Source organism: Biomphalaria glabrata, chromosome 13 (assembly GCF_947242115.1).
Source record: "Biomphalaria glabrata chromosome 13, xgBioGlab47.1, whole genome shotgun sequence".
In the NCBI taxonomy this organism is placed as follows: Eukaryota; Metazoa; Mollusca; class Gastropoda; family Planorbidae; genus Biomphalaria; species Biomphalaria glabrata.
The window spans coordinates 11,765,736-11,791,838 of NC_074723.1; the positions used below are offsets into that span (position 1 = coordinate 11,765,736).

General features: G+C 39.3%; 1 protein-coding gene across 1 annotated transcript; it reads left to right on the forward strand.

Annotated features, from left to right (window-relative positions):
* The first annotated feature begins 1,872 nt into the window (after window positions 1-1,872).
* LOC106068708 (uncharacterized) lies at window positions 1,873-26,103 on the forward strand. Its single transcript, XM_056008513.1, has 12 exons — window positions 1,873-1,930; window positions 2,782-2,868; window positions 3,004-3,961; window positions 6,504-6,944; window positions 8,813-8,984; window positions 10,019-10,109; window positions 11,323-11,498; window positions 13,405-13,626; window positions 13,976-14,176; window positions 18,284-18,475; window positions 19,624-19,863; window positions 25,755-26,103. Exons 3-12 carry the CDS (start codon window positions 3,171-3,173, stop codon window positions 26,058-26,060), a joined length of 2,832 nt encoding a protein of 943 aa, XP_055864488.1. The 5' UTR covers window positions 1,873-1,930; window positions 2,782-2,868; window positions 3,004-3,170; the 3' UTR covers window positions 26,061-26,103.

The following is a 26,103-nucleotide window of genomic DNA, read 5'->3' on the forward strand; positions in this document are numbered from 1 at the left end:
CAATCTTAAGCCATTCTCAAGTCAATGGTTTGGCAACACAGTCACTGTGCTTTACTGAGAATTCGGATCATTTAGTGCGTGTTGTATTGCAGGTGTAGTTTTAAGGCCTCCTGTAAACATCACAGTCTCTAGTTCTAAGCATCACAGCCTCTATAGTCCTAAAATCACAGCCTCTCTAAATCTAAATATCAAACCCTCTCAAGTTCTAAACATCAAAGCATCTCTAGTCATAAATACCACAGCCTCTATAGTCCTAAAATCACAGCCTCTCTAAATCTAAACATCAAACCCTCTCTAGTTCTAAACATCAAAGTATCTCTAGTCATAAATATCAAAGCCTCTCTAGTCCTAAACATCACAGCCACTCTAGTTCTAAACATCAAACCCTTTCTAGTTCTGAACATCACAGACTCTATAGTTATAAACATAAAACCCTTTCTAGTTATAAACATCAAAGCCTCTCTATTTTTTAAATATCAAAACTTCTAAATCTCAACATCAAAGCTTCTCTAATCCTAAACATCAAAGCCTCTCTAGTTTGATGCACCACAGCCTCTCTAGTTCATTGGCATCACAGCCTCTTTAGTTCTAAACTTCAAACCCTCTCTTGTTCTAAATATCAAAGCCTCTCTAGTTTTAAACATCAAAGCCTCTCTTTTTTTCTAATCATCACAGCCTCTCTAGTTCTAAACATCAAACCCTCTCTAGTTCTAAACATCAAAGCCTCTCTAGTGATAAATATCAAAGCCTCTCTAGTCCTAAACATCAAATCCTCTCTAGTTCTAAACATCACAGACTCACTAGTTATAAACATCAAACCCTTTCTAGTTATAAACATCAAACCCTCTCTATTTTTTATAAATCAAAACCTCTAAATCTAAAGATCAAAGCTTCTATAGCCCTAAACATCAAAGCCTCTCTAGTTTGATACACCACAGCCTCTCTAGTTAATTGGCATGACAGCCTCTATAGTTCTAAACTTCAAACCCTGTCTTGTTCTAAATATCAAAGCCTCTATAGTGTAAACATCAAAGCCTCTCTGGTTTCAAACATCAACGTCTCTCTTTTTTCTAATCATCACAGCGGCAGCCTCTTTAGTTATAAACATCAAACCCTCTCTAGTTCTAAACATCAAAGCCTCTCTAGTGATAAATATCAAAGCCTCTCTAGTCCTAAACATCAAATCCTCTCTAGTTCTAAACATCACAGACTCACTAGTTATAAACATCAAACCCTTTCTAGTTATAAACATCAAACCCTCTCTATTTTTTATAAATCAAAACCTCTAAATCTAAAGATCAAAGCTTCTATAGCCCTAAACATCAAAGCCTCTCTAGTTTGATACACCACAGCCTCTCTAGTTAATTGGCATGACAGCCTCTATAGTTCTAAACTTCAAACCCTGTCTTGTTCTAAATATCAAAGCCTCTATAGTGTAAACATCAAAGCCTCTCTGGTTTCAAACATCAACGTCTCTCTTTTTTCTAATCATCACAGCGGCAGCCTCTTTAGTTATAAACATCAAAGCCTCTCTAGTTATAAACATCAAAGCCTCTATAGCTCAATGTTTAATATTTACTCGTTATAAACCTATTCACTGTGTTGAGAATAGCTGACAGCCATCAGCAACTAAGCCGCGGAAGATGTAGTTATCATCTCATAAACTATTGATTCTATTACACGATATATGACACTTCATTGTGTTTTTTTTTTCCTTCATTATATTAATGTCTACACTCTAAAAGTAAAAAAAAATAGTTTCCATGGCAACAAGGGATTTCAAAATAATATCCCCCCTCAAGATATAAAAGAGTTTTATTTCGTTAGGATTGTTGAGTAGATATGAGCTAATGTACCTCTTGGCGGCACTTGGGATGTTAAAAAATTGAAATAAAGTTCTTGGGAGAATTCACAAAATAAAGGCCAAAAAGTTTGATATTTTTTTTTTTTATTTTTTTTTTCCGCCACTAATATTACTACTTTAAATACAGTCTGATCTATTTGTTTGTTTTACAAGTTTGGAGCGTTCCTTCGGAAATAAATATAGTGCGTTCTTGCTCAAACCTTCTGTTGGACGGCAGCGAACAGGATTTGTACTTTCCACAATCATAGTTAACACACGACCAGGCAGCCTACCCAAAGTTTCATTCACATTTCTATTTCTATTATATAAGAAAATTAATAGTTAGAAAATATGCAAGAATATTTTGTATTTAAAAAAGTGCTTCACTGAGACAAATGTCGTAATTTAAAGCAATTGTATATATGACAGTTTTAAACATTTTCATAGAAATTTAACAGTATATAGCTGAGAAAGGAATTACTAACTTGTTGGACACACAGTTATAATTTTTCTAATTAAAAAAATTTGAAAGAAATTTAAATTTCGCTAGAGAACTAGGTCGAGATCTAGATCAAACACCGGTTTTGAAAGGACTGTCGCGTTCTTGAAAGGACAATCGCGTTTGGGAATTTCCGAATGTAAGGCATTATTGATTCAAAAGTTTGATAAATTATTGTTCAAAAATTTTTTTGCACATCGTCTTCTAAGTCTTATATCTAAAGACCTATCATTGAAATATATATAGTGTAGTAGGTGTATACATTCGCTTAACCAAGGTTCTTCCTCGAGGGGAAGATGGGGGGGGGGGAGTAAAAGAGACGGTAGCAAAATGTTCCATTGCTTTTTTAATCTAAAATCATAAGTTTATACAGAGAAAAACAATTGCCCTATAAGTTAAGTTTAAAAAAGTTTTTGTTATGTTTTTTCTTGTTCGTTAGTCTTGCATTGCTGTAGCCAGGAATTCTCTCCTCAAGTTTTCAAATAATGAAACAGTTTTTTTTTAAGCATTCTAGGAAATGTGTCAGGTATTCTTTTATTTTAATTTATCATTAAACTTAATTATAATATTAGAATTTTGACATTCATAAATATGAATTTATTTCATAGACTTATTGTTCATACAGTAAAAATACAAAAACTAATTATCTCCATTATTCAAGTTTCAGTTCTGCTAACGACAAAAAAAAACCACCAAAACCTCAATCAATACACTCAGGATCTTACAAAAACAATTATTAATTAATTTAAAAAAAGGTCACAGAAAACCTTCTTCAAGTTCTTCAAGTTCTTCAAGTTACTAATAACAAGTGAGCGGGGGAAAAACAGAATGATAGAGAAGTTCTCTTTCACTCACTGGTATTTCGAACCCGATCGATCAATCGTTGTATTGTTTATGATTGCTTTTGTTTCATTATTCCGAAATATATACGGACACGAAGACAATACAACTATTTTTATGCAACTGAATTGGACACTAAGAGAATTGAACACCGAACAAAGGAACTCGACTGATTCTATGTCTTTTCCTCACCTAGATGTCAATGTTTCAACAACCTATCGTAGTGACTTTGTAACTAATGAGTCTTTACATGAATGGTCTCTTCTGGAACACAAAGCATTTAATACCAACATCACAGACAAACAAAATAATGGGAACCAAATCCTTCAAGAAAATGAACATGAGAAATCTGCTTTAAAGGTTTCACAGACCTCAGAAAAAATGGAAGAATTGACGCGGCAAAGCAGAGAGAAGATCGTGTCGCCGTCCAGTAGGTCAAGACCATTTGTAGAGTCTTCCAAAAGTAACGATGATTACAGTGATGAATGCTCCGCGATGCTGTATCAGTGCCGCCCAGACTGCACTAACAGACATGACTCGCCTTGCAGTTGTAAGATTCACTGCCAGAAGGAGGGAAACTGCTGCAACGATTTTGTCCGTAAGTGCGTGTCCGCGCCTAAAAAAACACCGTTGACTCAGTGTATTGACAACCACGTGATGGTGACGTCATGTGACGAGAGATTCGACCAAGGTTTTTTGGAAGACCAGAAGAGAAGGCTCGCCAAGTCAACTCTAACCAGATTCCTGGACAATCGCAGTTTCCAAGACATACAAGACGGGTAAATATTCTCTCTCTGTCTCTTTCTCTTTATCTCTCTCTCTCTCTCGTTTTCGGTCTTTCTCAGTCTCTCTCCTCTCTATCTCTGTCTCTCTCTGTCTGTCTCTCTTTCTCTGTCTGTCTGTCTCTCTTTCTCTCTCTCTCTCTCTCTATATATATATATATATATCAGCAAAAAAGGGCAGCAAAGATTACGACTACTAAGAAAACTGTCCTCGTTTAATGTTAGCGAAAAGGCCTTGGCTATGTTTTATCACGCTCACATCTGCAATATTTTAAGTTTCAATATCACTGCCTGGTATGGCAATCTGAGCATTAAAAATAAAAATAAACTTAATAGAATCCTAAATGCTGCTGGCAAAATCATTGGCAAAAAACAAACCCCATTTGGGCAGTTGTTTGAGACAAACATCTATAAAAAAGCTAACAAGATCCTCGAAATAAAGAATCACCCTTTGTGTCAGGACTTTGTGATTTTACCATCACAAAAGAGATACAAGACACCGATAGCAAAGACAAACAGACACAAACACTCTTTTGTTCCCCTGGCAATCAAATCATTAAATAAGAACAATCTGGTATAAACTTTGTCACATGTAAATTATGAGTGAGTCTGGTGTGAATGTACACTTTGGTTTCTTATAGTTATAATGTTTTTTGTTTGGTGTAATGCACAAATTGTAAGACAAATTTCCTTACGGATAATAAAGATTATTATTATTATTATTATTATTATTATTATAAATATATATATATATATATATATATATATATATATAAATATATATATATATATATATATATATATATATATATATCTGTCTGTCTGTCTCTCTCTCTCTCTCTGTCTTTCTCTCTCTCTCTCTCTCTCTCTCGCCATTAGAAAGGGTAATGTTCTATTACAACTCCCCAAACTCTACAATCATTCATCTAAACTCTAACTCATCATCAGTCTTCTATAATAAACATTATTTTCATCTAAGGGCGTTAAGAAACACAAGTTAAGCTAAAATGAACTTTGAGAACGCAACAGACAATCTTCCCCAGCTTGTGCACAGAAGAGCTAAGCACTGGATATATGACAGGAGCCAAGTTATAGAAAAGCAATAATAATATTATTATAGTATTAGCCTAAAAAAAAATTAAGAAACATAAACACAGCAAGGTAAAAATTTTGAGGTGTTCTCAAGTTGTCAAATCCAGCACTGGGTTGCTACTCATGAACTGGGCTGTAAACTCTTTATAGTATCAATTTTCATGTTCATCTCTCTATTTTTTATCTTCTTGTTCATTTCTATCTTTATCTTCTTGTTCATGTCAATCTTTATCATCTGGTTCATGTCTATCTTTATCTTCTTGTCCATTAAGCATTACTAAGCATTTTGTTTCTCGCATTCAGGCCACAAGAATTCTCCAGAGTTGTAGTTTGATACTTTATAATATTCATTTCTGAAGGGAAAACGGCTATTTTATTCTAGAAATTCAATAAGAATATAGAATTTAGTTCAGAAGACCACCATTTGTTACTAAAGAACAGAAGACAACCGTTTCATGCTAGATATTATATCAGAAGACGTCCATTTCATGCAAAAAATTCTATCAGAAAACGTCAATTTCATGCTAGAAATTATATCGGAAGACGTCCATTTCTGGATAGAAATTATATCAGAAGACTAGCTAGATAATTTTTTTTTTATCGTTTGGGAAGAGGAAAAAGTAACTTCTATACAAAAACTACTCGCCAACTATTTAATATCTGATCATAGTAGCTCCAAAAATTACAAAGGTAATATATTTTAATTGAACTTTTGTAATTCCTATCATATTAAACAACAACTCTCAGATGAGGGAACGAAACCTGAACTACTGGCCCGAATAGCACAGTCCACAGCAGCACTTTCAAAACTTAATATGGAAAGACAAAGGCTTAGCTCTCGACACCAAAATCAGACTGATGCGCTCACTGGTCATGGCCACATTTGTATATGCTTGTGAGTCTTGGACGCTGACTGCAGAGCTAGCGTGGAGGATCCTAGCAATGGAATTAAGATGCTACAGAAGGATCCTAGGTATCACATTTAAAGACCACATCACAAACCAAGAGATTAGAGACAGGGTTACTGCAGCGATCGGACCCCATGATGACCTGCTAACTATAGTAAACAAAAAAAACTCAAGCTTAAAATCTATGGCCATATTACAAGATCTTCAGGGCTCGCAACGACCTTCCTTCAGAGAACAGTACCAGGAAAAAGAAGAAAAGGCAGACAGAGAAGGGGATGGGAGGACAACATAAAAGAATGGACGGTCCTGCCGTTGAAAGAGGTTCTAAGGCAAAAGACAGAAAGGAATGGAGAAAGACGGTCGACGAGTCTTGCATGGTGCCCAGCGGTCCAATAGACTAAGGGATAGGTAAGGTAAATATTAAATACTATTTCTTCGTTTCTTGTTTGAATACAACGCTTTATAAATTGTAAAAAATTATTATTATTATTATTATTATTAAATTAATTAACCAATATCTTTCAACCCATCCATCTCAGATGCTCCTCCAGTCAAGATATTTTTCAAAGTTTACCCGTGACGGACAAAGTACACTCCATCCACTACAAAAATGTATTTTGCGCCATATGTCATAACGTCAGTGAGGTCCAGTTCTGGACTGGCTACTTAAACTGCCCCAACATCCTGAAAACTACGCCGTACCAGATGTCGGAGAACATGAACAATGCTGCCCTCGCCTTCTTTGCCACGATGACTGAGAAACAAATTGTGCACAGTCTAAACGAATGGAAATGTTTGGCCATTCTTCAACCCAGGCAAACGGATGGACAGTTGTGCTTTGAGCTGGACAATACTACAAAGGTGTACCGGAGATCGAATATTCTCGTGCTAAAGCTACCTGAAGTTACGGAGCATACAGTCCAATTTAGGGTATTTAGGTTTCACCTGTCTGAGTTACCTGAGAGAGCGGTGAAATTCAGGTAGGCGATGATGTAATGACATAGATAGTTTGGGACTTGGGTTCCTCTAGGGCAGTGGTTCTCAAATTGTAGTACGCGGACCCCCCCCCCCCAGAGGTCCGCAAGACCAACATAGGGGGTCAGTAAAAAGATGGAAATTATTTACAATAAAGATAACTTCTTCGATTGAAGCCAATTTATCCAATCGGATAATTTTAATAATAATTAACTGGCCACTCGCTACTTTTTAATACATGTATTAGGTACTATTCTTTGACGACCAAAACCAAAGACATTTTTCACTTGGATATTCTCGACTGGGTATTAAACTCTTGGCGCGTGAGCAAACTCTGAGCGCAATCACAAATGAACCCATGCTAAACCAGGAGAAGGTTTTTGAAATATCCTCAACGAGGAACTTAAACCCTTTTCTGGTTACAAATACAGACTTCAATGGATGCGCCCAAATGAGTCACTGGTTTTGGCTTATCTTTAGACGGGGCAGAATCTGGTGTGGCTAATCAAGCCAATTCTAGAACGGCAGACTTTGCCACAATTCGTACATGTGTATGCCTCTGATTTAGGGCTAGCAGACAGGGCAGCTTTCTTTTGATGAGAGAAGAGAAGATACAAGAATTTTTATTGATCCAATCAAATGGAAATTCAGTTTGACTACAATTGGCAACCTCAGCGTAACTACTGTAACAATAACATTATAGATGCAAATACGAAAAACATTCACTTACGAAACACATACACACTCATAACCAGCGCTTTATGAATTAAACTTCTATGAACTTCTCGATGATGACAGATGATCTTGTAACACTCTGACCGACAGTGGGATGAAGGAGTTTTTAAATCTTTCTGTTTTAGTTCTAATGGAAAGGAGACGACCACTTCGTTCAGATCTTATGTAATAGGGGTTTAATGGATGAAGGTTATCTTTATATATCTTTATCTCTAGATATATATAGCAAAAAAAAAACTTGTATGCTGCAAAAAAAAATTTGCAAACGAAAATTTTCAGTATACGAGTCACGATTGAGATGAGTTTTAAACCCAAATAATGTTTTCCAAGTCACCTTTTTCCAACATTTACTCAATCTGATATTTTTCTAGTTAAATTTGGGACTATAACAATTTATGTTGAATTTTATTGAATATTGTTTATCGAATTTTTTTTTCGGCTTCGATCCTCAAAGCCTTCATCTAAATATGTGGGGTATCTGATCTTATCAAGGAACAAATCGGTTTTATTTGCAATGTATTAAGGGCCTATAAATTCATATTAGAATATTTTTCAAGTAGCCTACAACATTATTCAAAAGATCCTTTTTTAATAGGATGAATAATGAGCTTTAGGTAAGGAGAATGCGGTTCTGCAGTGAAGAATGCAAGAAAACGCTTTTAGCGTCGGGGCTTTGCCCCGAACCTCACCACAGTGAGCTGTAGATGTCAGGAGAAGGCGTTTCTGCAGTGAAAAATGCAAGAAAACGTTTTTGGCGTCGGGGCTTCGACCCTAACTCCCATGATGGATAAAGAGCTGTAGATGTCAGGAGAATGCGTTTCTGCAGTGAAGATTGCAACAAAACGCTTTTGGCTTTGCCTCGAACCCCACTCGGAAGGCTTACAGCGCTCCCCCAGACTTGCAAGAGAAGGCCTCAACATGACTGTTTTTTGTTTGTTTTGTTTTCGCCGAAGGTTGAGAAATACTGCTTTATTTATTTTCACACACGTTTATGAATAGGGTTAGGGTTTACTGGGCGATAGGGTTAGGGTTTGGAAAAAAATCGCCCCCCCCCACTCCAAAGTTCTGGATCGCCCATGCCTACAGCCTACATTGTGGATTAATTGACTTGAAATTATTTTTCTACTTGTGTTGATAGCTCACAAACGAACAACATCCTTGACCTTGTTAATGTGGAGGAGCTCAACACTACCATAGCTCTGGGCGATAAATGCGCTCAAATTCGACCATACCTACATCTGTGTCATGACTGTGACCAGCACACCCTGTACTGGTATTGCTCCATGCTGAAAGAAAAAACTGCCCAAGAGGTGAGGATTTTTTCGTTTAGCAAGTAGATAGTAGAAGTCAGCTTTGATATAAACTTCTTACAATTACTAGATCTAGAACTAATATTGTCTCGGCTAGGATCTTGTGTGTTGCGTAAATCCAACACTAGTTCACTTCACTAGTCTAATGTAGCCAGAGGACATTGCAATGAGCAATGATATATTTCATCAAAAATGCTGAAGAGTTCAACTGATGTATTTATTTACAAATAGGAATGATCATCTTGTCTCACTATCTGTCGTCTACTTCCCAGTCTCTCTCACTATTCAACCTTCTCTAAGCTCTAGCCATCTTGTTCTCCTTCTACCCGCATTCTGCAACGTCATTCGTCTGTCTACGTCACTACTTTTTCCGTCGCTAAAAACAATGCAAAGTATATTGATTTTCACGACTTACATACTCTCTAAACTAAACTAGGCCCCTACAATATATTTAAGTGATTTATGTTTCAACTATTGTATTAGCTAGTACATACGGCATATTACTTTTTAATTAATGCTTAAATCTTTTTAATTTTAACTAATAACAGACTAAATAATAATAAATATTTTTTTCTCGAGTTCGAAGATTAAGATAGAGTGCTGTATTTTACGTGGCTGCGCAGACTCAGCTTTAACCTACATCTTTTGCCAAATCCAACACAGACAAAACCATTGATTGCTGTCGTCTGTTTAAGTTCTCTTTTTTCCCGTTTCTTTTTTTCCAGTAGTAGCTTTCCTTTAGTTGACATGTGCTCTCTATGTAAGGGTTAGCTAGTCTTAAAAGTTGATGAGGTGCATGTCAGTTAATCCGCCCTCTTTTCAGCTCGCCAAAGAAATTGACTTTGACATAGGTCGTCACCATAACGAGATAGTACCCCCCCCCCCCAATAATGAAGTGAAATCAAGCACAATCTATTATCTCTATATTTTTTTAAAAATGTTATTTGAAAAGCAATGTGAATAACTACTTTATTATTATATAATTAGTGATACACTTCTACTAACAATATAGCGATACTTTTTATTTACTTCAGCCCTGCTACGACTCAGTGTCCTACAGCTACATTGCGCATTCAAAGTACTATGTGATCAAAACGAGCCCAGCGTTCAACGACAGGGAGGAGGGTAAGTTCAAGACAATATCTAGAGGAGACTTGAGGGTTTCAGAAGTTCCTTCACAAATGAAGAGTATTACCTCTCAAACTCAAGCTGGGGATGACAGCGGACTGGGTTCGAACTCGATCCTCGAAGCGCATAGCATAGTAACATTCCGACATAAAGGGAGTGTGTTTCCGTTATATAGCTAGTCTCTAGTAGTGAGTTTGGTCCCGATATGTAGATAGTCGATTCCCGATTATGTAGAGAGTCGCTTCCCGTCATGTAGCGAGTCACTTCGAGAGTAGGTCTCCACACTGAACCTGCGACGTCGCAACCTGTGGGCAGTGGAGACTATACCAATCGTTATAGAAGGCTTGTGACGTCACAACCTGTGAGCAGTTTAGACCAATAGCTCGTTGCCAAGACACAGGTAACGACATTTGATGTCTCAACGAGCTACCAAGGTCTTTATCCTGTTTATCTTGTTATGGCACGATTAGAAATTAGTTATTTGTTTCATAGGAAGGGAAAGTTTTGACTTAAAGACAATGACGCCACTAGTAAAAACAAGAATAGGATTTTTGGAAAAATAGCAAAATGTAAACCGACTACTTTTGACGACTTTAGAGAGAGGCAATTTTTATGGACGTAGAGATTTAGCTTGACAACATTCGACAGTTCCCTTCGTTGTTAATATTATTAAACTTCTTGTTCAATATTCACTATGATTCACAATCAAAGTTGACTAACTTATATTGCTGACCTTTCGCCTTTGTGATCTGATTTCGCTCCCTTTGATAGTTACCTCCCTAGCCTTAACAGCATAAGACACGGCGCGAAACAACCAATCGCCTTTTAAATTAAAGTTAAACTTTATCTGAGAATGGGAAGTGGATGAAAAAAGAAGTACAAACTCACTACTTGGAATAACTCCACATATACAACCACATTTGTCAATAAGTAGCATTTATTTCCCTTTTTCGATACCAAACAAAAAAAAATAATTACCAAAATTAATTAACTAATGAGTCAGTTTTTTTAAATTGATTCATGTTTTGTTAGGTACAACAAATAATTGTGTAAAGTTTCAACTTGATCTGAGAATGGGAATGGGAGAAATAACGTGTACAAAAATATTACCAGACAGACAGAATGAGTTAATATAAGCTTTGTATAAAAAACATAACTTGACCATTGAATGGGCAGTTGATCAAACTCACACAAACATTTTCTAAAACAGATGAAGTCCCTAGCATGTTTCAACTTCGCCTAGCGATGAAGTATACATTCCAGACTAATCGCGCCATCCGAGGCAACGTCCAGACCCAGATGGAGCAGATCTCCCGCTCGTTGACGTCAGCTGTCATCACCTCATCACACGCCTTTCAATTTGCCTGCAACCTGTCTAAAGATGAGGTCAGTTCAGTTTATTACTTACACTACCGCTAGGTCTTTGAATCACGTACGTTCACACTAGCAGCGTAGAAGACACCAGGAGAGTATAGTGAGTGACGCTAGAGCAATAAAGAAAATAAAAGCTTAATTCAAATGAGATATTGAAAATTAATAAATTAATACATCTTCAAAGGGTTCTTGTTTTTTTTCCCACAAAGTATTTAGCTGGAGGCACTGTGTCTGAGCGATTTAGCGCTTGGATTCCGAACCGGCGGTCTCGAGTTCAAATCCTGGTGAAGACTGGAATTTTTTGGGCACCTCTGAGTCCACCCAGCTCTAATGGCTACCTGACACTAGTTGGGGAAAATTAAAAGCGGTTAGTCGTTGTGCTGGCCACATAACACCCCCGTTAACCGTGGGCCACAGAAACAGATGACATATAGACCACAATGTCTGAAATGGGTACTTTACTTCTTTCTAAAGTATTTAGCTACAGGAACTTAAAAAGTTACATTCCATTCCCTGCCCTAAATATACCTCATTCTTTTTTCCCCAACCTTATAAAGTTCCACGTTCCACAAAGATGAGTTAAATCTTAATTGTTGCTTCAACTCACAATTAAACATTGCACTCTTTCCAGAAGAAATGAAGAAACTAATAGTAAATAAATAAATGAGACATGGACAAGCTCTTATCCAAGCTCTCACCTTAATCCTATTGCATATATATATATATATATATATATATATATATATATATATATATATATATATATATATATATATATATATACATACACACACACACACATAGATAGATAGATAGATAGATAGATAGATAGATAGATAGATAGATAGATAGATAGATAGATAGATAGATAGATAGATAGATAGATAGATAGATATTATTAATTTTGTTTACAAACTGTGTGAAATCTGCACAAAATGTGAACCCCCCCTCTCTCTCTATAATGTATGTTAAGATGAGATGATTGCATCTAGCGCCCCTCCCACGGCCCCACCTGATTACCCTCTTTCATTTGGTATTTACTTGTAATTTCATATTAGAACGAAGTGCAACATAATATAAATGGGTTTACACATGTACAATTTGACATTAATTTGTACAAAGTGCGTGATTTCTGCACTAAGAAGATGAATCCCCCTCCCGATTTAAATATAAATAATTAGTATAATTTCTATATGTTATTTCACTTTTTAAAAATTGTCCTCCTCCCACCTTCGGGTGTGGAAAGGGGTCGGCTCTTGAAGAGGTGGGGCGATCATCTGCACCGCCTCTTACCCCCCCCCCCCCCGGCATCCGCAAGTGCTTCGAGACATTCATGTCAAAACGTGTATGACTTTCGGCATAGCATTTTAGGTTTATTTTACTCTAACTAGTAAGCTTCGGGTAGGAAGGGCTGGTTAGCCTTGGTTGGCTATCAATCTAAGAGAAGGAAAACTCTGAATCCAAACCTCCGCTGCCTTGCGGCTATACCCAAGCATGGAAAATGCTTCAGGAGACAACCCTGAGGAAAAATCAGGAGCTGATGACCCTTAGGCAGATTGTGGAACACCGAGCTACAGCCTGGTAGAGCCTACGGCGCTACTAATCCCAAACTGTATCGGATATTTCGTTCCTTTGGTCACATCAGCTGCACGGAGAAGGGGAATTGCTGTGTGGGCGACATCGTTTCGCCCATAAACAATGCCCAGTCTTTCATCTCACTTGTTCGAGATGAACCAATGGTCGCTCTACGACTGAAGGAGGCCAACAAAGTCTCACTATTCTTAGATCCCAATAATTTATGATTTATAGTGTTCTGGGGAGTGTGTACCTTACTTTAAGTTCGCTGCTACAGCAATTTATTTTTTGTTTCGTTCACAAACAAGATGTAGAGCAACACTTTTTGGTCTTTCTTCTTCAGCTCTCAGCAGAAACACAGAATCACGAATATACCAGTTACCTCTACTTTGACTGTCAATACGATGATAAAAACTTGACAGACAATGAAACCCAAGCGTCCAAGGATGTTGCAGACTCCAAAGTGAACAAGATGATCAAATTCGGTGAGCGGTGCATGACGGGATTGTCCAATATTCCAGTCAGGCTGCCGCTGACAGTCAACACTGCAATCTGTATTATTTTGGTATGTTCATAGAATTGACATGGACCAATTCTTATATTTTGTAGTGATAGTGAACTCTGATGATGTGAGCTCATGTTAAGATCTGGCAATATTAGACTCGACTAAAGACATAAACTGGAGGGTCCAAAAGATGTGGACAGAAAAGGTCTGCTTTATACCTACGATTATATTTACTAATACATTCATTCCATTGAAAATTAAATTTGATGGTGAACAATAATATTAAATCTATTAAATGTCAACACATTTGCTCCTTCAGACTACCCTAATGTTGATTAATAGTGGCATAATAACCCAAACAGCCCGTACTAACTTCTAACACTTAATAGCAGATGATCTCTTTCCGTAGCCCCAAACGAAATATCCTGAAGGCTTCTGCTCTAAAAATAATATGAAATGGTCAACAGTACGTAAGAAAAATGCAGTCCTCAACGGACTGTCCCTGGAAGGCATCATCACCATTATTTGCTGCGCCCTGTCTATAATGGGGCTACTTCTAAGACTGGCCTTCCAGAACATCGTGGCTGTCTACAAGAGTTACCCAGGGAAGGTAAGTACATAGTCTTCAGTTTGTTCAAATGTAATAGCAGAACTAAATTAACTCCCCTCCTCCGTTATTTCCTTATGAACTGATTAATATCATGTTAGGGTCAAAGCCCGAAATCGGGCGATTAGCGAACTAGCCGGCCTTTTCACGAACTGGCCATTATCGCTTCACATTGATTGGCCAATGCGCAAAATTTCGGCCATTTCACGATTTTGCCAGCCAGTTCGAGAAATGATCACGGACGATAGCACTAATTCGACACGAAACGGTCATAAGCAAATTCTGTTGTTTTTTTATTACTTAATGATAATTACATGATATGCTAAAAAATGTGTCAAATTACTTTATTATAGAAAATAATCCATTTCTATCCTTACTTCTTTCAGCAAGATGAATAGTTATGACTTTTCAACTTACACATCAGATTGGTACTTGTAAATCCGCACTGATTTGTTGACTGACTTGCTAGTAACATTGCGTCGAGAGTCGGGTGCAGCCTTGGCCTTCGTTCAGTGACACTACGAAGTATCTGTTTCATTTTGTTTGTAAACAATATTAAAATCTACACAACATCATGATGTTAGTGACATAACAAATAATTGGATAACGAACTTAAATCCCAAATCTAATGGACAAAAACTATTGTTCTTCACAAAAAGTATTTAAGCCTACATTTTAACACAATCATACAAAACATTGATATTTGTAGGCCTAAGGACATAATAAAAGAGCATGTATATTGAACATTTTGCACTAAAATGCCCGAAGCCAAAGTGATTTCTTCGCACGAGCTTAAGAATAATACAACGAAACCGCTGTCAAATTAATGAAAAAGAATCCGCACAGATAAACTGATATTACAGAGGAACCTACTGCGGCACCGCTTACAGGACATTCTTGAATCAGCAAATTGGGAATTTCGAAGGGGGTTCCCTGGATGACTGCCAGGTCGGCATGCTGTAGTTCGGTCGTCTCAATGGTCCCGGGTTCATATTGTTACGAATCTCACTATCCAGGCTCTCTGCAAACTGCACCATACACCACCAACTTAAAGAACTTGACAAGTCAGGGCTCCAAAATAACGTAAAGGTTTAATGTCCATAAATAACAGCCAATACTGTACAAATGGCAGCACGTAGAACAGTACAAATAGCTCTGCGATAACAAATATCTCTCCGATAACACCGTTCCGCCGTATCAAGTCTTGCACTGGACTCTCCGTCTCGTTCCGGGCTTGCACTGGGCTCAACAGTTCGGGACTGACTTCACACACTTGGGCTCGTTGTGTCGGACTCGATCACAGACCAAGATCAAGACGCCGTTCGTCTCAACTGTACTTGACAGTACTCCGCACTGAACCGTCGTAATGCTCCGTACAGAACCACACCGTTGAACTGTGCTGTAGTCGACCGTGTTCTGAACTCCTGTCGTGAACCCGCTTTCTGAACCGTCTTGACTGCGACACCTCCGCTCTTTATATAGGGTCCCTACTGGCCTTCTAGAACCGGACAGAACGTCGCTCGACCATTCTGGGACGCTCCTGAGCTCTGTTCACGACGCCGATCCTACTCGAACCTTCATGTTGTTAACTCGTCTCGGCCGATCGTCGTAACTCGTCACGGTTGACCGCTCGTCTAGCGCTGGCCTGGGGCGATTTGCGTCGGCTGACTACACTCACACCACTACCCCCATCTGTGTCACCACCAGGTTTATAACACTGCCCCCTCCTTAGATCTGTCCGTCCCGGACAGAATCAACATCATGACATTGTCTGTAAAGTTTCATCGCTGCAGGCGGGGGTCGATCAGTGGCTGTTGGCTTGCCTCTTGACCTTGATGGAGCCATCCATGTTGCAGTCAGCAATGGTCGCTTCCTTCTTCTCCTCCAATTGGCCTTCACCTGGTTGCATGGACGTCTTGCGTGCATCGCCATCCACGTTGAATTCAGAAAACGTTTTCTTCTTCTCCTCCAGTTAGCTTTCATCTGGTTGCATCGATGTCGTTGTCGCATCGTCATCCATGTTGCACTCAACAAAAGTAGCCTTCTTCTTCTCCGCCAGTTGGTCTTCATGTGGCTGCAGTTATTTCTTGGTAGAATCACCATGAACGATGGACTACGCAAACGCCGCTCTCTTCTTTTCCTCCAGTTGATCGTCCTCTTGTTGCAGTGACGTTGTGGTTGCATCGCTCTCTTGTCGTTCGGTACTGAGGGCAGCCACTTGACAAATGGAGAGGTATAGGATGTAAGGGCAGGGATTACCAAGATCGTTGGCCAAAGAGGTGGCTTCATAGGGCTTTGCGAAGAAGGACTAGGATGGGCTTCAAATCCACAGGACGGGGAATTGTGGGACAGGTCATCATCTTCAGCCTTGTCTGGAGGGCATGCTCGTGGGGCAGGTTGGTAACACTCCTCGTGCAAAGGTCCCTCGTCTTCGGCTTCAGGCTCCATTCGGCTTTCTTCACCACCATCAGGACCTCTTTCTCTTGTCTCAGTATCGGGCCAATCGTCTGTTGGTTTCAGACCTTGTCGATGACTTTCGTCGTGCAAATGTCCATCAACTTCAACGTCAGGCTTCCTTGGATTCTCTTGACCACCATCAGGACTTCCCTCTTCAGTCTTGGCAGCTGGACCAACGTCTGTTGGGTGCAGATCTGGCTGGTATAGCATATGCCTCTCAACGGCTTCGTCAGGTTTCACTGGGTTCTCATGATCACCACCAAGGCTCCTCTCACTGGTTTTAGCATCTGAACGAACGTCTGTATTGATGATTCTCTCCTTCACATCAGGTATGCGTTGGTTCATGGCGGCTATCTTGGTGTTCATGGCATCTATCTTGGAATTGATGTTTCCTAGCATTGAGCTCAAGAGCTCACCCATATCTGGTTCTACGTCAAAAAGATACGTGTCTGGATCTTCCTCTTCTTCCACTATGTCTTCCCGGAGGCGTGCCTGTAATGTTTCTTTAATTCCACTTGTCTTCAGCCCTCGATCGCGTAGCTCTCGCTTCAGTTCTTTCACTTCGAGTTCGTACAGCAGTTTCAGACGAGCCATAGTAGATCCGTTCCTATCCGATACGATCCGATCCCACTTCTGACACCAGTGTTACGAATCTCACTATCCAGGCTCTCTGCAAACTGCACCATACACCACCAACTTAAAGAACTTGACAAGTCAGGGCTCCAAAATAACGTAAAGGTTTAATGTCCATAAATAACAGCCAATACTGTACAATTGGCAGCACGTAGAACAGTACAAATAGCTCTGCGATAACAAATATCTCTCCGATAACACCGTTCCGCCGTATCAAGTCTTGCACTGGCCTCTCCGTCTCGTTCCGGGCTTGCACTGGGCTCAACAGTTCGGGACTGACTTCACACACTTGGGCTCGTTGTGTCGGACTCGATCACAGACCAAGATCAAGACGCCGTTCGTCTCAACTGTACTTGACAGTACTCCGCACTGAACCGTCGTAATGCTCCGTACAGAACCACACCGTTGAACTGTGCTGTAGTCGACCGTGTTCTGAACTCCTGTCGTGAACCCGCTTTCTGAACCGTCTTGACTGCGACACCTCCGCTCTTTATATAGGGTCCCTACTGGCCTTCTAGAACCGGACAGAACGTCGCTCGACCATTCTGGGACGCTCCTGAGCTCTGTTCACGACGCCGATCCTACTCGAACCTTCATGTTGTTAACTCGTCTCGGCCGATCGTCGTAACTCGTCACGGTTGACCGCTCGTCTAGCGCTGGCCTGGGGCGATTTGCGTCGGCTGACTACACTCACACCACTACCCCCATCTGTGTCACCACCAGGTTTATAACAATATCCTGCCTGCAACTGCTAGCATCCCCCGTCGTTCTACGGGAGGTTTGGACAAAAAAAAAAGATTATCTTCAACTCTGAAGAAACATGAGAAACGTATAAAACATTTTACAAACAAATATTTCACGAAACGGCCGCGGCCAAAGTAGAAGAAACATATAATTTTAAGTACATGTTGCGAAATGACCGCAACTTGCCTCACATCGGGCTATCTACCTATCTCTCTCTCTCTATGTCTCTCTCTCTCTATCTATCTATCTATCTATATGATATATATTTTTTTCCAGGTACAGTTCAGTCTATGTCTCAGTCTTCTTCTGTCCTACACTTTCTTCTTGGTTGGTGGGATGGTTGAAGACGGGTCATTGCAGTGTAAAGTAGTGGGCATGCTGACCCACCTGGCCTTCCTATCAGCTCTCTTCTGGATGAATGTCACCGCTTTTGAGATCTGGAGGACTTTCAGACACTGGAGTCACCAGGTAGGTACCTCAATAATTAAATCTATATAAAAAAAAAGCACAGCCCGATCGATCTACATTTTTAATCTACAAGAACACAACCAAATCTACAAAAATACAACCAACCAAATCTAACAACAAAAACATCTATAAAAAAAAACAACAACACTATCCCATAGTCAGTTTAACTGATTCGATTGGTGAACCACATGTGATCTGCCTATCGTCTTTCTCCATTCTTCTCTGTTTTTTGCCTTAGGCTCTCTATGAAAGACGAGCGCTGAGAACCTTGGGATATGATCATAATGTTTTAGAAAGGGTATTTTATACTGGTCATCAGGTCGGTTAAGCTCCACAGTTCCAGTTATGTCGCATCTCTTTCTATCGTTAAGTCTGAGTTGTCTCTCTAGTGTACCTGGCACGCGACTGACAGATTGACTATGTGCCTAAAACCAAAAACAAAACAAACAAACAAACAAACTGACAGATGTGCCTATGTGCCTAAAACCAAAACCAAAACAAACAAACAAACAAACTGACAGATGTGCCTATGTGCCTAAAACCAAAAACAAAACAAACAAACAAACAAACTGACAGATTGACGGTTTATTACATATTGTGAGATCTAGATGTAAAATCTAGTTCTGCGTTTTGGATTTCCTTGATCTCTAAGTTCCCTCATGCAGTGTTCCCTTACGACTGGAACAAGCCATTCAGTGTTCCCTAACAACACGATGCGCATTGTTCTCTTACAAAAGGAACACACTATCACCCAATGCAGTCTTCCCTAACAAGTTCAGTGTTGTTTTTTTAACTGGAACACGCACTGCAGAGTTCCCTTACGAACAACTTGAACACGCGGATCAGTGTTCCTTAACAACTAATTGACCTGAATCACACTCTGGATGGTTCCCTAACAACGGGACCTCACCAGTGTTTGTTCTGTTACATCAGGAACACACGATTTATAGACTAGTAAAAAGTAAAAGTAAAGTTCCCCTTTTCAGACCTTGCGATGTATAGGGCAGATGATGTAAAGGATGAATTAAATGTCTTCTCAAAAATAAACACACATGATTTTGTTATTTATAAAAAAAACAAATATTAGCCTATTTAATCCATATGTGTATAACTGTCTATTAGTAGATTCAAGTCTGCATTTTCTCTAGGTTGTGGCTAGAGGTAGTACAAGCCTCCTCGTTGCCAGCCTGTACGCCATTGGGATCCCATCAATGATTGTTGTCGGAGCGCTGCTGGTGGAGGAGTTCCTGCCCTTGTCTAACTTTTCCCCTGAGTACGGTATCCACAACTGCTGGCTGAACGGAGGCGTCGCCGTGGCGATATACTTCATCATTCCATGCAGTGTGCTGTGTTGTTCTAACGTCCTGTTTGTGGGACTTACTTTAAGGGTATGGCTAATAGACATCGTTATATTATGTATATCTCTTTGAGACGTGTGATCTAATTGTTTGCTCTAAAAGTCTGGTAAGTTAGAATGGACTTCTATGCAGAGGCGTTGCTAGGGTGGGGGAGGGAGGGGGAGAATTTGAAAATACCCCCTGGGTCCCCCTCTTGAGGGGGGCCCCAAATAATATAAACTACGCTAAATACAGAGGCCCCCAAACAGGTCAAGCCATACGGCCCCCAAATAATGACAAATTCCTAGCTACGCCACTGCGTCTATGTGGAAGTTTTCTCACAGACACTTGTTGTACAATACTAACCAGAACTGCAACTTACATTTTCAGTGAATATGATTAAAATAATATACACATTCATTCTGTGTCAATATTATGGATTCATACGGGATAGTTACTTCATACACAGTATATGCAGGGCCGGTCCTAACAATTTCGGGGCTCTATGCGAAACGGATTGCACGGGACCCAGTCTGGGTAGCAGTGGCGTAGCATCCATGGCGCGAAGGGGTTCATTGAACCCTAGCCCACGATTATTAGGGGCCCACAGTCTGTGGCGTTCAAACAATCGCGCAAAAGGGTTGATTGCACTTGTGCCCATAGCTCTTAATCAGTTGGGACCCACTTTAGGGATAACCCTAACCTTTGTAAAGTGTGATATAGAATAGAATTTATAAAAGCTCCCTTCAAATAGCTTAAACGGTGCACTAACCTTTATATTAATTTTAAAACATTGACCCGAGTTTTAAACTAGAGTTAATGCACCAGTAGCTTGGATTACTTTAATGCTTTCCATCGGGTTTATTGTAATGTTGGCTAGCCCTAATTTTCTTTTTTTTTTTTTTTCCATGTCTCTTCAAAAACCATTGATAGTATTAGTATTAACGGGGAGGGGGGGAGAGTTTGGTTTACAATATATAAATAAGGAAAATAAGGAAAGGGGCGGGGTAACAATAAGAATTGGGTCTATAGGGATAGTCCTGATGGTCACGATTAATATTTCGAAACATCTTATAATTATTCAATTTTTTTAAAGCTTAATATGTTTCTTTTATTTTCTGTATTTAAAATATTTAAATTTTATTTTCTTTCTAGTTTAATAATACTGTAATCTATATTGAGATAATGACTAAGTAAACACATATTTTAAACTATATCCGACCAACGGAGTGGATAGGCCTACTGTGTAATAGTGCATAAGACTTCATCACATTGTTTGTTGTCCTGTGTATTGTGTACAAAATGTTTACAAAAGAATAAAAAAAAAGGAGACGAAATCTTAACAAACAAAAAAAAGGATCATTAAATATTAAGCAAACCAAAGAAACATCAAAGTCACAAAGTATGTTACATAGCTTTCGTGCTTGTGGTACTTACTGAATGGCGAAACCGAATTGAAGAGCAGGTTTATAACAAAGATCAAGATAGAGAGATGTCTACATTGATCAGTTCATATTTTCTTACGCTGACCAATGCTTACTATTTGTTTCATAGTTCTTAAAGAAAGTTAATACCATTATATTTAAACAAAAATCTCTGACCTGATTTATTTAAAATTGCTATGAATATTGAAATCTGACATGAAAACAAAGCCCTACAGATTCAAAACGAAATAATAGACCTGTTGGGCGATGCAGTGCTGATAAAAATACCGGTACTATAAGAGGTCATAGCGGCGCCATTTTTCTCTTTCATTGTACACAAGTCATATCAAAAGTTGATCAAATTACTGAAATTAGCTCCCAATAATAAATAATGCACCTGGTTGCAAGTGGCCTTAGAACGAGATAGTTGGAGTCATTTACAGAGGCCTCGGGATACATATATTTGACAGACGTAGACGGCGAAAAAAAATCTAAATCGACTACCTGCGGACAATGGTTATGCCTGCGCTGGATATGGCAAAATACGTAGGCCACAACCGGGGAATAGTGCACTCCTCAGTAATTTTCGGACTCGAAGAGAAGCCTTTTTGTCATTTCTGTACAATTACTTGACAGATTTCATTGACTTAAAATACTGTCATCATGTTTAAGTCGTAAATGCCCAGTTACATTTCAAGTGCAAACGACAAAGGGTTGTACGATGCTACCATTATTCTAGTCGCATTTGACCCAGATGATATTGCCAAAGAATATTGTTGAGAGATTCAGAGATGCAATCCTTTAAAGAAACCTATTATAACGACAAATCAAGTCTGTGTACAAGATTTTGATGTTTATTTTATTTTATTATAAACAGTTCATCATCATCATCACCAAACTCCATTTGAGTGAAGGCTTGAGAGGCTTAAATCCTCTCTTGCAAAAGCCCTGGACAGAAACCCTGCTGTCTTGCGTAGTGCGTATATGTCACCATACAGGTCGAGAATTTTTGGTTTCCCAGACCTGTCGAGGCGGAGATCTGCAAGTCTTGGGCAGTCAAACAGAATACGAGGCATGGTTTTTCCGGGGGGCACCGTGACTCGAAATTTGGCCATAGCCATGAGAAATATGAGCCAATAGAACAGTGGCCTGTCCTGCACTGTGCTATAATAGCTTGCCCAGGCCTGGACAGCCTCCACCACGGAGAAGTACGGTCAGGGTGCCTTAAGCGCTCCCAGACTTGTCCCAGCACTCAAACCACTTTTCCATTTCTTTTTTTTTTTTTATTATAGCCAGGGCATGATGAAAACTTACAGCCTGTTCAGTTGGTGGAATTTGCCCTTCCTGGTGGGCCGAGGAGTCTGCAATAGTGTTGCCAGTCACACCTCTGTGACTCGGTACCCACTGCATTACTACAGGGGTGCCCTAGCGCTGCTTTATGTGGTGTACGGCCATAATAACAGTGTCGATATTGGGGGGGGGGGCCATGGTCCAGGGCTTTGCAAAGCCTGTAGTACAGATTTTGAGTCAGTGACCACAACAATCTGTGTTGCCCTCAAATGTCCCTTGCCGAGTTGAGAGTCAATGACTTTTAAGGCTTCACAGACATTTGGCTGTTTTTTTTTTCATAGACCATTACATTTTATCACTACATTTTCTAAACCAGCATACATCTTATTTCTCACTTTGTATCAATTTGTTCAGCTTAGCGGTCACTATCAAAATTTCAATTGATCAAAAATTATTTAAGAATTTCTATGACACAGAGCAAGTTGGCTTCACATTGCGTTTTTTTTTTCCATTGAGCGAGAAACAGTCAAAAGTTTAGAAATAGGTGCACTGGTTACTGACTTTGCTACTTACAAGGCCAAAAAAATGTTCGATCTATTTACAGTTAAATGGTGGCAGTAGAATTAGATTATAGTTTGTATCAATATTGAAAACTTTTCTAATAGAAGTGTTTTAGGAATGTAAATTTGTAGAATGTACAACTCATAAGACATTTCTTTATTCACTTGAAACATCTTTAAGTCATTTAATTCTGTTAAGAAATTGTACAAACATTGACTTTTAAGTCACTATTACTAACTGAATCAAAACTAATGACATTGTAACTAATTACATATATAAAAAGATACACCACTTGCATTGGAGCGTCTTTTGATAAACGTACCGATACATATAAATTATTCAATTGTTTTGTCTCACTTTACATTTATCTTATTTGGGAGGGGCCCCATCAAAATATTCTTGAACCCGGGCCCACGGGTACCTTGCTACGCCACTGCTTTGTAGGGATAAGCATAATGTCAAAATTAAGATTTTGATTTAGAAAATACGTTAGCCTTTGCAATAAATTTTTATTAACTGAAAGCTGACAATGCCGGGTTTTTTTTATCGCGCGACAATTTTAGTCTACTTTTTATGAGATTTTTATGAGTTTTCAGGAAATTTTAATATATTCAGGAGATTTCCAGGACTTTTTCGTATATTTTGCAATTGCAGGAGATTTACAGAAGGCCCTGGAAAATCGGGAAGCTGCGGAAACCCTTTTATTATATATAAGTTATAATGGTTTAATTTAATAGTTTACACCTAGAATTAGCGCGGGGCATATGAAACCGCATAGGTTGCAGTGACCTAAGTCCGGCCCTGGTATATGTTGTAGTAAAACAAAAAGTAAAAGTTCCCCTTTCAGAAGACATTGCAATATTTGGGCAGATGTTTTTGTGATCTATAGTTAACCGGGGTGTCCTACAGCTGTCATGTGGCCAGCTCAACGACCAACCGCCATCTAATGTCAGGTACCCATTAGAGCTGATTGGACTTAGAGGTGCCCTAAAGAACCCGTAATTAAAAATTCCAGTCTTCACCAGGAGTCGAACCAGGGCTCCCCAGTTTAGAAGCCAATCGCTTTACCACTCATCAGCCACTGCGCCTCCTATATGTTGTAGTACTCTTACTAATACTATACAAAAATTGTAAATCTTTTATACCGAATAGAGAGATGTGCATGATTGATACCAAATTTACTTTAGCTTCTTTTTTATCATAGTACTTTCCCCTTTTGTATTTATTAAAACAGGCCCTAAGTAGGCTATAAAATAATGACTTATGGCAAGCATAAAGAAAGGCTTGTGCATCGGATCAACAATGCTAGGTGACACTAGGCGTCAGGGGCGGGCTGGCTATATGGGCATTCGGGCAAATGCCTGGTGGGCCGGTACCCAAATGGGCTGGTAGGTAACCTAAAGGGCCTCATGGATTGAGGTTTTATAATATTATCTTATTTAAGTGACTTTTTCGTGTTCAAATAATCTTTTACAGTGTAATACTACTTTTATCTAACACATTGTTGTTTTCGAAATAATGTCATAGCCTACACCCGTAGACAAGAATCGCGGTGGCTGAGTGGTAAAGCGTTTGGCTTTCGAATCCTAGTGTGACTGTGGTTTTTAATTTCGGGATCCATCTAGCTCTAATGGGTACCTGACATTGGTTGGGGGAAAAAGTGAAGACAGTTGGTCGTTTTCGGCATAATGATAGGGCATACTCCACAGACCATAGATCGCAATTAACTTACATACATACTTGTAGGTTTCATCTGTTTATCTTATATTTTGAATATATACAATTTATGGGCCGGATAGTAAAGAAATGCCCGGGCCGATTTAGACACCCAGTCCACCCCTGTTAGGCGTGCTTTTAACACCCTACGGCCGAGGTCAATTAGGTGGTGATAAGCGCTGTCCCTGCCCAATGAAATCCAAATCTTCTACACAAATGAGAAATCAGTTCTTTTGTATAGCGCAGATACTTTTGGACTTTGGAGTAACAACTTACACTACAGTCAAGCTTGGGTCATTGCAAGATAGGCTCCAGACTGTCACCCTCGGAGAAAGAGAAAGGCTGGGAAACTAAAGCAAGCATGGAGGAGATCCGTTAATCAAGAAGAAAAGAAGGCAGTATGGATATAGACCCAACTGAGATGAACTCCGATGGTGAAGTTCTGTTGCGGACCTATGCCTAACCCTTGACCGTAGATGTGTATCAAGGATTGGTTTCTTTTGTGTCATGAAAGCTGCAAAGAGAAGGGATTGCCTCTCGAGACTTAAAATGACACAGATACATTGACCCATAGCCAACACAATTTTAGTCATGGCACAGCTACATTAGGACAGCTTTAAACAAAATATGTCAAACTAAGAGAATGTTTAGTTTTATAATCAATCCTAGAATTTAGTCTTGACAAGAAGCATCTCTCTCTCTCTCTCTCTTCAATCGCCTGGGTTTTCTTATAAACAATCTGTTGGGTAGATGATAGATACCTAACTCTGTTTTTGTGGCCAAATGTCAATGCTTTGTTATAATAATTGATTAGATTTACATTAAGATCTAGATAGATAGATAGATAGATAGATAGATAGATAGATAGATAGATAGATAGATAGATAGATAGATAGATAGATAGATAGATAGATAGATAGATAGATCTGTATGTCCAATGTGTTTGTTTAGGGCTTGCGACAACAGAGGACCTCCATCTCAATGATCAAGTTCTCCAGCACGCAGACCACAGTCAACGACACAACCATAGTAGTCAAAATCAGCCTCCTAGTGGGCATCACGTGGCTGCTGGGTCTTCTGGCTGCTGCGGTGGACAAACAGGCTCTGTGGATCATCTTCACCGTCATCAACGCCTCCCTGGGCTTCTTCATCAGCATCGTTTTGGTGCTCAACAAGCGAGTCTACTTAGCCGTTAAAGCCAGGTGTCTGTGCTACAGCCTGGATAGCGTGGTCTCAACTCAAGTCAAGAAACACTAGCCGGGTCATAGGTCAAGTTCTTTGTATTTGAGGGTTACTTCTC

Excerpts from the sequence above, each read along its gene's own strand:
- LOC106068708 (XM_056008513.1), top strand. The coding sequence starts at position 3,171 with ATGATAGAGAAGTTCTCTTTCACTCACTGGTATTTCGAACCCGATCGA. Across the intron at positions 8,985-10,018 it reads AAGAAAAAACTGCCCAAGAG|CCCTGCTACGACTCAGTGTC; the intron begins GTGAGGATTTTT and ends TATTTACTTCAG. Across the intron at positions 19,864-25,754 it reads TTGTGGGACTTACTTTAAGG|GGCTTGCGACAACAGAGGAC; the intron begins GTATGGCTAATA and ends GTGTTTGTTTAG.